The 16,541-nt window shown below is 47.6% G+C and overlaps 1 protein-coding gene and 1 long non-coding RNA gene across 6 annotated transcripts in view; one reads left to right on the forward strand and one right to left on the reverse strand.

Annotated features, from left to right (window-relative positions):
- LOC126547357 (uncharacterized) overlaps positions 1-10,735 on the forward strand; it is a 28,628-nt gene extending 17,893 nt beyond the window's left edge. The window contains exons 2-4 of one of the 2 annotated variants that reach the window (XR_008608968.2): positions 5,167-5,356; positions 8,101-8,135; positions 9,292-10,735. This is a non-coding gene — a long non-coding RNA (uncharacterized lncRNA). The remainder of the gene's footprint in view (positions 1-5,166; positions 5,357-8,100; positions 8,136-9,291) is intronic. The other variant, XR_008608967.2, reaches the window with a different exon arrangement.
- LOC126547350 (serine/threonine-protein phosphatase 4 regulatory subunit 1-like) overlaps positions 1-16,541 on the reverse strand; it is a 210,864-nt gene that overhangs the window by 150,378 nt on the left and 43,945 nt on the right. For 2 of the 4 annotated variants that reach the window (XM_055062684.2, XM_055062685.2), the window contains exon 1: positions 13,650-13,746. The exons of 1 other annotated variant lie outside the window; for it this stretch is intronic. In XM_055062684.2, the coding sequence (XP_054918659.2) occupies positions 13,650-13,731 (82 nt within the window). In that variant the 5' untranslated portion in view covers positions 13,732-13,746. Of the gene's footprint in view, positions 1-13,649; positions 13,828-16,541 lie in introns of those variants that run through there. One more of the 4 variants, XM_055062686.2, reaches the window with a different exon arrangement.

Here is a 16,541-nt window from a genome sequence, read left to right on the forward strand (position 1 = left end):
CAGCCGGCAGCGCGCGCACCCTGCTAACGCGGCGTGGAATAGCAGGAATGAGTTTCACGAGACAGAACATGGCAGCTGTTTTAGCCTATAGATGAACGAATTTGCGGTAGACCAGTGCAGACCATATGTAAGATGGCCATATTTTTAAATTTCATTATTCATGACGAAGGGCCGGCGTCGGGGCTGATAAAGACATAATTTACAAAAGCTTTTCATTCGTAACTTTCAGGTCTGTATGTTTAAAGATGCTGCAAGTTAGGAATTAGGTGTTGTAGTTCGGTGCTGAAGGAGTGTACATTTACTGAGTGTCAATCCGTGGCGTTTATCGTCAGCTCCACCACATCCGTCCGTAAGATGTGCCGCCGTCTGACAGTGCGCCGTCGCCTAGCGCGTGACGAAGGCTTTTGGAGAAAGTAACAAGCGTTACGTGTAACACTATAGTGTATCGCACACTTTGGGGACGGATATCCCGAAGTTGGCGTTAGCACAAGATGCCCACAGCTACTGGACACCTCCTCAAGATACACTGATGGGTAGCGAAATAAAACTTTACCAAACTCCCGTAACAAAAAGGGAGCACTTACTTTCCTGTGCGAAACTGAAGCCACTCACTTGGATCTGTGCAGATGTAATTCAGAGCGGTTAACCTTTAGTAAACTTCGCAACAAGATATACATACATTACATATTGCTAGGAATCGGGAACTGTTCGAGCGCCGTAGTGCCTAATTCTGAAACACATCGCAAGGCGGCGATCTATAACGAGAGCGCAGCGAAGGTGCCAGCGCAGCTTTCCTATGCGCAGGTATACCACGTGTCCAGATACGCACAGGATGCGGGGCAAAAAAACAAAAGACGGCTGAAAAGCGTCCCTTAATTCGTTACCTCCATGTAACATGTGCAGCTGTTCGCTGTCATGCGGCCGCCCGATTATTTGAAGCAGCGCGCGTATGATGCTGCCAATCAAAAGCGAGACGCACGAGCGAAGGTACGAAGAAACACTGAGAAGGTCAGATGCTGGATACGGATTTTTCTGCAGCAAGCTGAGCTTCAAACTTTGAAACATTGATATGAATGCAATTCGTTCGAAAGTATGATACGTTGTACCAAAGAATGCTATCCTATGACATTTTGTACGATGTTAATGCGTAGAAGCGGTAAACAAAGAAGAAAACATTGTGGAGCCTTATTGAAAGAAAAGTTAAGAAATAGGACTATGTGAAACATAACGAGCAATAATAAGACGCCGTATGATATACAGGGTGTCCCACACAAGTTGAGCCAAGAATTTAAAAATGAAAGGCGCGTCGGAAGCAAAATTGAACCGAGCGCAGACTATTCGCAATAGCCTATAGTAACTCAGACTTTTTTGGTTCTCCCCATAACTAATTATTTAAGTTTAATTACCCAACTTTTTCATTATTGGCTGGGGACCCCCAGTATGATACGCAGATTTGTAGAGCACCTTCAGAAACCACCGATCGAGTTGTTTCCTTTACGATACGTCTCACGTAGAGTCCTTTTTTCCGGGTTGCAAAGAACGCCCGCGAAATATGAAAAAAAAAAAAAAAAAAAGCCACGTGATGGGGCGCTTGCGCAGTGGTATCGTGCTGCTCTCAAGCGTTCGTTCGGTGAACAAGGTCGGCTCCCGTCGAATGGCGGCGAGAATGCATGCTGATGGCCGAGCGCTGCCGGTGAGATAAAGAACGCCCTGCCGCTTCCTCGTCGCCAGTCACGATGTAGCCGACCTTGTTCACCGAACGCACGCTTGAGAGCAGCACAATACCACTGTGCAAATGCTCAGTCACGTGGTTTTTTTCGTATATCGCGGGCTTTCTTTGCAACCCAGAAAGAAGGACTACGTGAGACGTATCGTAAAGAAAACAAGTCGATCGGTGGTTTCTGAAGGCGCTCTACAAAATCTGCCTATCATACTTGGGGTCCTCAGCCAATAATTAAAAAGTTGGGTAATTAAACTGAATTATTTAGTAATGGGGAAAAAATTTCTGAGTTACTATAGGCTATTGCGAATAGTGGCCCCTAATAGCACATGCTATAGGGAGACGTGGGGTGGTCGTCCGGGAGGCTCAGAAAAATGTGCTTCAAAAGCCGACTGATGAATATCAACGAAAATAGATTGACTGCTAGGGTATTTAGTTACTTGTACAGAAAGGGAAAAAAGAAGAAAATAAAAACGTTGAACGGCAATGGAGAAAATAATGCAAACGCTACGGAGGCATGGGAACTAGGAAGCACGTATTACGCTAACGGCGTGCACAGTGGCACAGCAAAGAATGAAAAAAAAGATAAAGCATACTCCAGGAAATTTGTCGGCGACGAGTGTGTGTAGCGTGTGTGTGGAAATAACGCAGAAACAATTCAGCATATTTTGATAGGATATCGCAGTATCCATTCATAGGTGAATGAAGACGTAGTTACCTTGCTCGCGACCATGCGCTTTAAGGATAATAGAGGAGAACGGTTGATGAATCTGCGATGATAGGGAATAAAAGACCGTAAAATACGGCTGGAGCATTGGAGGCGTAAATGCAGGGAACACGCAGAATGAAAGGAACATATACTATTTACGGTAACAAGATACTTTACAAGATTCCATGATTTGTTAGTACGAACATAATAAAAGAGAGAGGCAGAGAATAAGTGAAGCGGGAAGACAAAAAAAAATAAATAAAACTATAGCCACCACGCTTTTCCAAAGGGGATACTCACGAAATCCAACCATCCATCGGATTCCCAACGCCAACACTGGCGGTAACAAGGGCGAGCGCTCGAGGGTAACACACGCAGCCAGAATAGTTCAGCTTGCGAAGTGCAAAGCCGTGGGGCAGGAGCTACGACGTTATAGCAGTTATCAGGTGCGACTCGGGATTTCCATGCTGCGACATACGACCCGTGACTGGTCTAAGCAGGCCATACGAGCGCTGCGCGGATTTGCTGAAGGCCAGCTCACGGTAAAAGCACGTTCTACGTCACTCTGCCATCTAGTGTATATGGCTCCTGTTGCGTCTCACTTGGCAGCGGCGGCTTTCAAAGGGTGCAAGTCCGTGTCAGCGCGAGAACACGAGATCAGAGAGAATGAGAGAAAAATGTGTGTGGGCGCGTTGCACAGAGAAACGGTATAGCACCGCCTAATGTAACATACAGCTGAGCGCCTATACAGGCGGTGAACTGCAGTCGGCCTGCACAAATATTGTACAGGGAAAGTCAGGACATGCAGTGAAGACCAAATTAGCGATACACCAGGACAGTCAATGAACGTAACGATTGTCTCCGAGAACTTGAGACTTCAAATGTGGTGTACCGAACAATAGAACAGCTACAGGGCTGCTGGCTAGTAGTCGGAGGCGAATATCATTCAATGGATAGCGCCACCAAGCTCTTGTTCTTATTTTGCCTATGTTCTAGCTATCTTTCTGAAAAAGAACACACACACCAGAGAGAGAGAAAGGGAGAATTTCCAGCATCAAACTTTCTGAACCACTACTGGGAATTGCTTGTTTTAACAAAAGCGTATACTTACAGAAAAAAAAGTTATTTTTATAATTGCGTGCAGACCAAAAAAACATGAACAGTTGTGGCCGGAGCATGAGCGTACTCATATCGACCAGCCTCCGCCTACATGCTTTTGGCATACCGAGTGAGTCGCGGCACATGCATGTACAGAAGTGACAGTGATGTAGTGGATTAGACGTTACGAAGCTATCGAATGCTGCAGATGTGCTGTTAGACGCTCTCTCTCTCTCTCTCTCTCTCTTATATATATATATATATATATATATATATATATATATATATATATATATATACACAACACGTGGCTATTCATCATCATCAACATTTCATCAAGTTGCGCTGTGCCAATGAAGCGTGGTGAATAGGAGGAAATAAAAAACAAATATTCCAGAAACATGGCATATGAATGTAGCTCAGTGTACCGCCGCGATCGCATCATTGTGCTGGAATGCAAGAACGGCTGAGCGCAACGACTACGGCGCGTGCTCCAGGACGCTGCAGCTGGCCCTGCATGAACCAGTCTCACGGCCGCGCCAGTGACTATTTTCCCTCTTTCTCTCATAAGCAAAGGGAAACACGCCAACACTGTTTCACACTCCACATCAATCAAACATAACAGCGATATAACGCGAATCGCTTGCGTACAAATTATGAGCGCCAGGTCTCCAACCGTGGCGGGCGAAACGGCACCAACACCGTGCTCGACCATCATGGGAAGCGGCCGCGTCGGTCGTTGCGCGACAGGCGGGCTTTGTGCGGCCTGAAATACCGAGTCGCATAGCCACCGCCGTCATCCGCTTGCGAGCGAGACGCACCGGGAAAGCGATCGTGGTGGCGCGACGAGTGAGCGGCAAGGCGAAACACTAGCCTGGTGTAGCGGCGGCACCGACAACAGCTCTCGTATGTCCTTCCTCTCGGAGCGCCTGTGCATACCTGTCGATCCAGTCACTCATGAAGCTTTGTCCATCGCTGTCGAAGTGAAACGGCCCTAAGATTTTTTTTTTTTTTTTCTGCGGATGTATGGGGAGAGGTGGCAGGGTCTACATTTAGTTTGTATTGCATGTAGATAACGTGCTAGAACACTCCTCCCATCTCCCTAATCTCCCATCCCCAGAAATAAAATGCTGGTTATACCACCGACTCCCTCGCTATGTGATTCACTCACGCTTCTGCCATGAATCATCAATTTGAGGCAATAATGGTAGAACGTTCTTAGGGCATCCTAATCTTTGTTGTGTAATCCATCGGTTCTGACAGTATCCTACCAGGAATTATGTGCTCTGCTCTTGTCTGCATATCGCTCGTTAGACAGGCAGATACTTTTGCAATGTTCGACACAGTTGCTTTCAAGCGCTGAAGGTGCAGTGGTACACTCGTTGCCTGCACCCTAATAGCGCCCAACTGTGCGTCGGCTGAGGAATTTTCAAGTACCAGTTCTCGGAATTTGAGCTTTTATGTAAGCGTCGCGTCAAAACACTTCACTGCCTGCGAAAGATGTGTTCACAAACTTCGAGCTTTGCTGATCACCAACCACAGCAAGCGAACTAGCACATGTCTTCCAAAGAAATCGTTTGCGTGAATCAAGACATAACCCCCAAATTGTTATTGTAATGTGTTTTCATTTGCTTTCCAGTTGTATCGTGGCTGTCCTCCGACGGAACCATGGCGTCGGGTGCCCCTACGAAGAACTGTGCCAGCGCCGATGCCCCGAGTACTTGTGCGAAATAAACTATGCGAAAGCGGCGGTGAGCGACATGGCGGTGCCTGCACTGCGAATATACGAAAACCTGGAAAGGGTGTCGCAACTCGTTACTTTACGCAGGGTGAGCAGTGGGAGTGTGGTTGTGGGGAGGGGGGGGGGGGGTGGCTACCAGCGGCTGCGTCGCACGAGAGACGTGTGGCGGGACTCTACGGGGGAAGGGCTGCAAAAGCGCGCGGCGCGGGAGGAGCGGCGTGGCCGGATGTGGACGCGTCAAGCGAAGCCGGAAGCGGCCACCGCGTCCCGCCTGGCCCTCGCCGATGAGCCGATTGGCAATCCAAAGAGGCGCGGAAGCGGCCGGGCTCTGCTGCCGCGCAGTTTGCGGGAGTTGGAGGGTGAGGGTGACGGAGGAGAAGCCGGGGGTCGCCGCGGGGGTCGCCCCCGGAGGGGTGCCATAGACAGATGGCATCCGCGGGGCGACGGCCACCCCCGCCGCCAGCGCAGCCCCCAAGAAGAGACGGCGGCGCAAAGATGGCTGCTGCAGGGGGGGTGCCCTCGAGAGAGCGACCCGCTCAGGCCGCGGAGCTGCTACACTGCACACGACCCACAGGCCTTGACCGCCGTCAGCAATGAAGAGCTCGGCGGTTACAAAGTTCGGGGCCAGTACTACGGCAACAAAACGTGATATGGCATTCCCGCGTTCGGATTAACGAGCCCCGTCGCACAGGCTTCTGTACGAGGTCAAAGTAAGAAGCCTGTACAAAGCGAGACACCGGAGATCGACGGCGGGCAAAGACAGCGACCCTAAGCCGGAGGCTCTCCATGAACCAACTTTGCCCGCTTTCTAGTGCTTGGCCGTGCCGATAATTTGCGCGCGAGTTTACAAATACGGAGTTCGCAATAGGATGAGTTACACCTTTGTTTTTATTTCGCGAGTCCAGGGCCGGGATAATGTAACGATTCTATTCCAATTCTTTTCGCCCTTCGTCAGTGTCGAACGGCTCGTTACTTACAGTATCACGAGGGCCGTAAACGATGGACGACACGAAATGAATATAAGAAAATCCTTACATTAACTACCTGCTCTGACACATAGCAAGAGGCCCAACCATCCCGTTTGCATGCCTGCGACACCGTGAGACTTCCGTCGGAACACGAATAGTCTTTGCATGCGCGCTTTGCTTGTTCATGTGTGGAACGAAAGGTTCCTTAGCTGTCGGCGCGCGGAGCACAAAATGCCGTGTGCATTGTGAAGTGAACGAGCAGAAACTGCAACACCGTGGCGTCCTGATGTTATTCACTGAGCCGGCACGGCTGTATTCCCTCCGCACGATGACACTCCTTAACACCTGACCCGCAATTTTAAACTGTTTCCCCTGCCTCCGTTCATCGTCGTGAGCACAAGGTATATCACCGCGCAGTGTCCTTGGACGTGCTCGCCGCCCCCCCGCCACACCAGCAGAATTACGATGTCGACTGGATGCTTTTGTTAGGAGCATCCACCATAGATGGTGGGCCAGGACATCCTGCCGGCCACCCGGCACGTATGCACATTTATTTAGTCGGGCTATTCGTGAAATGTGTGGACATTCAATAGCAAGTAGCCAAACTTGCACGAAACATCCAATGGAAAGCTGTCCTGTACATATATGCTAGATAGCAGTTATTTCGGTAAGTAACATCAATCGATCACGATTCATGCAGGACACATCTCGGGTGTGTATGTGCGTGGTCTGCTGTGAATGTCAGTGAGTGATGCATACGTCGATATTTGATTTACTCCAAAAGATATTGGAATATACTAGGGGTACATTTTGCAAGCGTATTGTGAATAACAATGCCACTACATTTTATTAATTTAGAAAGTAAAGAACACTGTAGAGTCATCGCATACCTGCACCACGTCTGTAGTGTTTACGTCGCACAAAAGGGAAATCAATTCAAATTTGCTACAATGAATGCGCGAGAGGGAGCTTCATACCGAATCGATCACTTGAAGTTTGCATGAATTAAAGCACTACTGACACACAGAAGTAAAAGGACGGCGCTCAGCGAGTGCGTTTCGAAATGCCGGACTTGGCGACGTTGTCGCGACGTCGTGCCGCGCGCGTTTGCTTGCGCTGCGCTCGCGTGTGGCGGCGATCGCAGAAACGGAGGCCAGTCGCGTTGGCCACCTTGGTACCGAAACGCGTTCGCAGTAACAGATATTTATTTAGCAAGTCATTTAGCGCGCTCTCACGCTTTTCAGTGACATTTTCTATGGTTTAGAGCGTCTCGAGCGCCATTTAACCCAAAATCAAGTCGAAAATATCACGCAGGCACTCGTTTAAATGCAGCTCGCACAACTGTTGGGTGCTCAATGCCATCGGATAAGGTTTTAGCGAGTGCATGCTCCTGTTCAGATTTAGCTGTGGCTGCTTGTTACATATACCACCTGCTTTTATTATTTTTCTTATTTATTTATTTTTTTTTTTAATTTACAATTGAATTTTAGTAGCCTGTGACAGACAAAATTGTTCCGCCTTTTCGGGTGTACTTCTAGTAGAGTCGGAGTTTTTTTTTTTTTTTTTTAGGCTGGTAGCGCAGCTCAGAACGAGCAAAAAAAAAAGGAAGGTGGAAGGGGTAATGAACAGGAACGGAGAACAAACAGGGTGAGGCGCTCACCATGTTCTCCGTTCCTTTTCATACCCATTCCACTTTCCTTTTTTGCTCGTTCTGAGCTGCGCTACAAGCCTAAAAAAGTCATGACATAACAACTCGCCCAAACTGCCACGTAGTAGAGTCGAAAATTACCTACACGACAAGTCGCAATGTCCAGCTATAGAACATTAAAAGATTCACTAATTGATTTGCTTTTATTTATTTTAGGGCACATGTAACTGCGGAACTGAAGCGGAGAACTGGTGAGCTGACGTTTACATAGCAGCAATCTTAATACTAGCACCCGTTTCCAGATATACCGTGCTCAGGACGTGCTACATTATAATACATGGACGTTTCCGTTAATTTTTCCCAAAGGCGTCTTTCTAGCCGTTCGGGTGATCTTAACTGGAACACGTTTTTTCAAGAAGTTTTGAAGATGGATATGTCGAAAGTGTTGCTAGTTTAAGGCAGACATGCATCCACTACTACCCCGCTTTAGTTTCGTAATTGTAACATGTGCCCTAAAATGCACATAGTTGGAAAGTTTATAAGTGAGTAAGCTAAATCTACGTCACGATATGTCGTCCACGTAATGCTCCCCTCTTCAGGTAATCCACCCGAACAGCTCCAGATGCAGTTTATGCCTCATGCAATTTTGAAACAATCTGTTCAAAACACGATTAAAAGAGGAGCACCCTGGTTACCAGGTCTTTCTTTAATCTCAACAAAATTGTAAACATCGCTTGTGGCAGATAACGCAGTTTTAATGCCCGAAGTAGTTTCCTCGAGGAGGCGGACAGTAACTGCGTGAGAAATCACAGTAGATATGCAGCTGGTATGATAAAAGTTAATCAATTGAAGTAATCACTTCTTGTTGCGATTGACGATTTGATGCCGATCAGATATCAAGGAACGTTTGAAGAGCGCGAAAAGACGAGGACAAAGATACACGTACACACATAAGACCAGTGCTGGCCCTGCGTGTGCGTGTATATACACGCTTGCCATTTTGCCTCAGAATTCCTTCTAATTGCATGTACCTTGCGAACTCGCCGTCTCCAATTAGCAAATTGCAACATGTGCCCTAAAGGAAGTAATCGGTTAAAAAAGATTGTTATTAGTCAATTATACATACATTTCGATTTCTGGCGAAAATAATGTCCGCCTCTTCGAGTTACCTAGATCAAGAAATAAAATTGGACCTTACGGCAGTCTATTTTTTTTTTTTTCATTTAAAAAAGAAAACTGCATATTTCGAGCAGTTTCTTGTAGCTGCGCATCCTATAATTTCACGGTGAGTCGAGGTGAATGGTGCATTTTATGTGTCAAAAGAAGAAATCATACTTTTCGTACTAAACTACGAGAGACGTTCCGAAAGTATTTCGTCTTTCTTTTTTTTTTTTTATGAACGAGGAGATTGTACACTAGGTCAAACAGACAATGGCCATAAGAATCCACGCTCGTTGCTGGTTCAACGACGCAAGGAACGTCAGCAGAGGAGGAATGACGCATGCGCACAGCTCCGAAGTAGAGAGAGTAGCAGCAGACCGGCGTGCTCGAGGTTATTCGAGTACAAATCACGATGACAGACATACGTGTGCTGACAACGAGGCCTCCCATGCAAGTGCGTGCTGTTGTCCGGTATGAATGGGCACGTGGGACTAGCGTGTCCGCCATCCACGAACGCCTACAGATCGCGTATTGTGAAGAGGTCAAATCTCAGGCCTTGCATTGCAGGACACCGAGCTTTACCAGAGTGGTTTCTTCAAATTGACTGCACGCTACGACAAATGTCTCAATGTCGGTGGCGTCTATGTGGAAAAATAGTGCAACGTGTATAGTTCATGACGCCATGGTGTATCTTCTTTTTTTTTTTTGGGGGGGGGGGGGGCAATAAAGTTTCCGTGTGAAAACAAAAGACGAAACTTACTTTCAGAGCGTCCCTCGTACTTTCGCACATTATTCAAACTACTGCTTAGTGGGATCAGAAATGTGCAAAAACAACAATATCCTATTGAAACATAATCGCATAACAACCTAGGTCAGCTATGTAACTACGTACGTATGTCTGTATGTATGTATGTAAGTATGTATGTATGATTAGAATAAATCTACAGACACACAAATTATGACGTGAATATGCTACTGCGGTAACGCAATAATAAGGGGTCACATCGTCGCCGACATATTTCACTTCAGTGTTGAAATTTTGTTAACCAGTATGGAAGGTATGAATGTGTGGAACGCCAAAATAGCACCCGAATACTGAGACCATACTGCACGTAAAATAATAATTAAAAAAATACCAGTTGTTTGCTCGAGATTGGTGAAAATTGTCGGATACCGTCGGCGGAATTCTTCATGGCCCGGTATTCTATATTGAAATTCAAATTATTCTGTTGGAACTACGTGCTGCATCAGTTCGCAGTAGAAAGTTGAGCACCTAAAGCGAGTTTCAGAAACTGGACGCAAGCGGCTTGAGCGCGCCATCAAATAACGCCCGTTGGTACTGAGCACGCAAGGAAGTCAGAGTCTGCTTGGGCCTTTTTGTATGCAGGCTGACCATCTTTAAGTCTTATGAAATTTGTAAAAAATCGTCTGTGGCAGATAGCATAAATTCGTGTCCTTGAGCTGGATTATTCGAAGAGGCGGACATTACTAGCACGAGAAATGGAAACACATATTCAAACAATTAACGAACGTTCACTAATTAACTTCTTAATTACTTTACAGCACACATTGCAGTTCACGAAATGTAACCGGTGAGTTTGCAAGGCGTGTCCACTTTGAATGAATTCCCAGAATGACACCAGGTTGTGATTTTCTGCACTTGAGTCAATAAAAAGAACAATGAATTCAAGCTGACCTTTCTTTTTTTCTTATTTAATGCTCCAATCATATTCCCAACGCGAAGGCATCATCCAAGCCAGTGAACATGCTTTCTGTGGGCAAAACAAATCGAAAAGGTTTAGAGGAAGCCACATATATTGTCAACAGCATTGAAACACGTGGTCGCTGCCACTAAGAGGAGAGAAATGGAAGTGTGCATATATGGAAAAGAACATGCTGTCTAAGCTACAAGTTTTTTCACCTTTTTACCAGGGGTTAACTCGCCGTTCATATCAGCTATGAATACAGTCTGAACATAGTGACCTACAGCGCCATATCTAACCTGCAAGAAGTTTAATTGTAAGACTCAGTTTCCTTTACATTTTTTTAGAAACTAAATGAGCTAAATGTCTACCGCATAGAGCCCGGCGACCATCGTTAATGTAATACTTTGAGACCAACATGATGGGAATATGGTAGGCTGTATCAATAATGTCAAGTAATTATGGCAACGTTTAGTATGGCCTACTCATAAAGGCAACACCTAAGCAGAACCTATTCTAATCTATTCTTAAACACACAGCACAAAATGAGATGTCGCTTATAAGGACGACCGCCTAAAACATTGCAAGATTTATTTCACGTTGGTTCTACGAAAAAGAAAAAAAAAAGAGATTAACAGCAGCAGATTGGATACAATGGAACAAATGAAAACGCTCGAAAAGCGATATCCTGCATGAACGAGCAACACAAGTAAAAAGTTCCTCTATGCAAACCATATGAGCTGGAATCGTTCGCGCCGCACAATTTGGCGCGCGACTTCACGCGGTCCAATGGAGTGCCGTCAGCGTGTACGTTCAGACGCCGCATACACGACGCCGTCGAAAAGCTCCGCCATGTCCAGAACCACAACAATCGTTTAGTGCGTGCACGCCACAAAGGCTTAAGCGTTTGCGTGTTAAACATAACGTCACCAGCAGAACAGCATCAGCAAAAAGAGCAACGAATGACGTTTTCGCTTTTGCATATTTCGTGGAAAACGATTAAAAAAATAGAATTCTGGAGTTTGCTAAAACCACGCTCCGATTACGAGGCACGCCGTAATGGGAGACTCCGGATTAATTTTGACCACCTGGGTTTCTTTGACGTGCACACAAATCAAAACACACGAGCGTTTTTCTTTTCTCTTTTTTTTAACATTTCGCCTCCGTCGGTGCGAGGATTTACCGGGCCGCATAAAACCAACAATTTCAGTTCTTGAAAGCTCCAGTAGCTTTTAACATACAAGACAATGCGCTCGTGCAGTCATGCTGCCTAGCTAGCGCAACGAGGTAAAGAAGCTGAAAACAGTAGAAGCAGCAAACGGTATTCAGAACTTTAGCGAAATGCCTTTAAACCGCATGGTACACTGCAGACGAACTTCGTCGCTTACCCGTCTAAATATGATCGAGTGGAAAAAACACCGGCACGACAAAGGAAAGGATGAGAACAAGAAATTTCCCGCCGAACGGCGGCGATCCATTGCTACCGTTGCTCCCGCTGGTGAGGCTTTGCGGGGAATGATTACAACTGTATCGCCGGTATTTGAGCCCCCCACCGCGCAACAATTCTTCTTCGACATTCCTTGAAGCTTTGGCCACCCCACACATGCGAAGGGTGTTGCTTATTTTGCTCTGAGAACGTGAATAAGACAGAGAATCACGATCAGCGACGCAGCAAACTACGGCGCGCGGCTGGCTCCCTCCCCGAGTGTTCTGCGCGAGGCCGCCACCAGTGGCGCATCCATCGGCGCGCACTACGCTCTCGGTATTCGCGAAATCAGTATGAGAGCCATTTTTGCATAGCATGTGTATTCCATGGAAAATATAAAGAACATAACGGCGAACATATTTATTTTGAGCACAGTAGCAGACTGGGTTGTGTTCGACAAAGGCATTACTACGCATTCGGGACCTTTACGACGTGCACATAGTAGGCTCCTGTACGAGGAAGAAACAACAAAAAACTAGCTCAATACCCCGCGCAAAACGACACATATAAGAGGTATCACCAGATGGCATATGTTATGTTGAAACAGAATGTCAGAGATTTACCCAGATTAAACGCAGTCATTGCATCTAACGCGCCCTGAGAACTTTTCATAACCGTCTTGTGCACTCGTTCGCGTTGAGACGAAAGTTGCTCCGTACGCCAACAATACTCTCTTCTGGCGGCGGCACGAAATGTAAAAGAAGGGCGGCACGACGTAAAGTTTAAAGGATATTGCCCAATAAATAAAATGTATACAGCCTCACAAACACTGCGACGTGTGCCGCAAAAGTTTTCCGCGCCGTTTGTAAACACTTCGGTTGAATGGCGGCGGGTTTCACAAAGTTAAATAAAATACTATCATGATCCAATGTTAGTTTTAGTGGCATAACTTGTCATCTGGCAAGCAAATATAGCGCGCGGTTGGCCATGAAACATGGTGCGTCGTACATAGAGCACACAACATCAACACTTAACGACTGCAAAAGCAAACAAGAAATCAATCCGCCATAATCCACGTCTTGGCTACTCGCGTCAGCCGACAATGCATTATATATATGCTTATCAGCGCAACAAACGATAATCTTTCTCCCTCTCATTTTTTTTTTTTTTTTGTCCCTTTAACAGAAGCGTGCGCGTTATTTCTTATACGGCCTAAGCGGCAATATAAGGGAACAGAAGGCCTATTCTGAAACTCTCAACTAGGCAGTTGAAGTTTACGACATTGAGCACGATGTAAAATAAAAAAGGAACACTAATCAAGGAGCCGTAAAACCATGCCGCTATGTATAGAAGCAGGAAGCCGCTGCTATGCAGACTGATCGCCAGCGGCAGGCAATGAAGCGTTGACGCCGCGAGCGGTTAGGAGGGAATGCGTCGCCAGGACATAATGCACAACATTCAAGCACAATCCCCACCTGAGGAGCAACGCAGAGCGCGTTGATGCCATGCTGCTTGCGGCAACCCACGACGTTCAAAGAGCACGGCGGCACATGACATCCACCAACGCGCGCGCCGGTCATGCACCGCCGAGATGTTCGAGGCCACTCTGGCAAAACGGGGTGCAAGCACGGAGTGTTCGTGGTCCCCACCTGGTCGGCGGCTCCAGCCCGGCGTCGGTCAAGGGCACGCATCCCCGCAGTCTCTCCACCCCCCCACCCCCCCCCCCCCCCCGCCTCTCGGCTGGCCGCACTTGCCTGCAAGCTCTACGCGGTGGTGCAGGGGAAAAGAAAACAAACGCAGCGTGGCGAAGCCGCTCAGCAGGCTCGTGGGGACACACAGGCACCGGCTGCAGAGGACCCCCGGCAGCGTGCGCGGGGACCGCGCGAAATCGAAACAGGCGCGCGCGTCCCTCCCTTCCCAAAATGCCACACGCGCGCCCTCCCCTCCAGAGCCCCTCTTCCCTTCGCTTCCAGGAACGCCAGGAGCGCACGGACTGGGGCATTAACTGAGCAAAAAAGAAATATGGCTTCCTGCGAGCGGGAAAGGACGGGGACACTTTTGGCGAAAGGAGCACAGAAACAGGGACTGCCTGCAGTGGCGGAGGAGATACAGTACGAGGCCCCGTCCTTCTTTCTCTCTTCCGGGCTGCCGCGCCCGGCATGTGTGCGTGCCATGGTACGCGCCTTCAACAGTTCTGCGAACTTCGGACGGGTCTAGCCGCACAGCGAGGGGGTGGCCGAGCAGCGCGCGAGACTAGACAAGGGAGTCGTGGTCCACAAATACGGAACACGCGTTGCTCGATTCGTGTCGCCAAGCGGGTAGTGCGCACCCTCACACGTCTGAGGGCTTCTGCCAGCGGCGTAGAGCTCGCTGACCGGAAAAAAATAATGCGCGGCATTGCCGTGCGAACAGCTAAAATTCGCAGTACGACAACGAACACGGAGTCAACATTATCGCGTATGGCGGGGCTCTAATGAGAAATATATCCCACCAGCGAGGCATTCGATAACGAACAAGCGGCGCGCACGAACGAAAAAGAGGAATTTTTCTGAATTGAAAATATCTGACGGGGTGTCCAACAAGCGAGAAAGGAAAAGAAGTAGCGTGCCAGAGTAAAAGGAAGTGAAAAAGAAAGAAATAATACAGGAAGGAGCGATAGTCGGCGAGAGCACACAACAGCAGAAGCCGCGCGGCGCAAACATGGCGGGAGGGCTCGTTCCGAGAAAGAGCGGGGAAAGCCGTGAGGGCCCCCGAGTGCCCAAGGGCGGAGAGAAGAGCGTTCACCTTCTTTTCTATCTGTTGGGTGTTTACAGCCGAAATACTGTTAAGAGGAGGGAACGGCGCCCCGCGCGGTCCGACCAGAGAGCGCGCATTCTCGAGTCGGGCGCGGGGGCAGCACCGACGACGAGCAGGGGCCGTCAAAAAAGGCGGGAAATAGTGCCGCCGGACAGCGCGGTCTCCGAAATACTGCGCTCGCGGAACACGGCACGCCACGGGACGATAAAGAGCACGTGTGAAAGGTGTACACCGAAAGGTTGATAGATTCTGCACGCAGAACAGCTAAACACATGACTGCATGTTAAAGATAATGCGTTTTGCTCACTGAAAACTCTCTATAGGCAACAAAGGAAGTCGTAACTCGTGGAAGCAAATTATCACCAACGAGAAGAAAGAAAAGGTTTCCAAGTGTCATTTACACTGTCGCGAGTGGGCGGGAAGGATATCAATGGTTGAGTAGGTGTTTACAGTGGACGAATGCGCAAATAGTCGAGATACTGTATTGAAAAAAGAGAGGCGATATTTTGCCGGCAAGATGCACTCGAAAAATGGGCATACTTTTTCGCTCATTTCGCCGCATAACTTTAGTAGCTGACAACGACAGCACTGCATGAGCTGAGTGATTTGCAGTCACTTTGGTTCCCTTGGGAAAATCCAAAGTTATATGCTTTTATGCTTCGTGCTTAAATACCAATCGTCTCGCCGCTGATTTCGTATCATGCACGCAGACTGATAAGGTGCTGCGTGAGAAGTTGTTCTCGAGGGGAAAGCGCTTCAACGAAAGCGCGGCAAGTATGCTACTTATATCAAATTGTGGGTGCCACGGTACGCAGCGCTAGAGCATTCGCTAGCGAGACCGTTAAGGAGTATCACACGCTTCCACATTCAGAAACCACCGCGTGGTGAATCCTTCGTTAAATGCGTTACTGCATTTATTTTGTTTTCTTGAAACGATTAGGTTTCATCGCGGCTCTGGCTATGCAGTGATGCAGCGGCGATGATGTCAGTTAATTTTCCTGCGTTTTATATTCAGTCCAAACACATGAGCGTGACTTACAAGTCTGTATAATGAAAAGTGTGTCACGTGTGGCCGAGGGCGGATCCAGAAAAGCATCAAAGGGGTGTGGGGAAGGGGGATACTGCGGTTGGTGCTCAATTGTGCTTTTCACTAAACTCGTCACTGAGCGCTCGATCTTTTCTGCCTATGTGCGGACTTGATCTGCAACACAGCTAGACCAAGTCATATGTCAAAAGACGTGCCAGCATTGGAAACCAGAGTCCGTTATGCAAATGAGTAGCAAAGGAGGGGCAAAAGTTTCGCGGAAATACGGAACAGTTTTTACACCACCGCTTTCGTACAGGTGAAAAAGTCACTGCAATAAACTTGATCTCCAAACAAACGAATGAAGGAGGTGTGCCGTATTCACAATCTGATGGTGAATTCAAAACACCGTGTAGACTAATTTCGTTGGACAAAAAGCATACCTGCCTGTGAGTGCAATAGTTTTACGAGATGCTGGCAAAAATTTAGCGCCTTCTTCTTTTATTATATAACTGCCGAGTCTGTAGTCATAACACGGGGCCTCAAT

This window comes from Dermacentor andersoni, chromosome 1, assembly GCF_023375885.2.
Source record: "Dermacentor andersoni chromosome 1, qqDerAnde1_hic_scaffold, whole genome shotgun sequence".
In the NCBI taxonomy this organism is placed as follows: Eukaryota; Metazoa; Arthropoda; class Arachnida; order Ixodida; family Ixodidae; genus Dermacentor; species Dermacentor andersoni.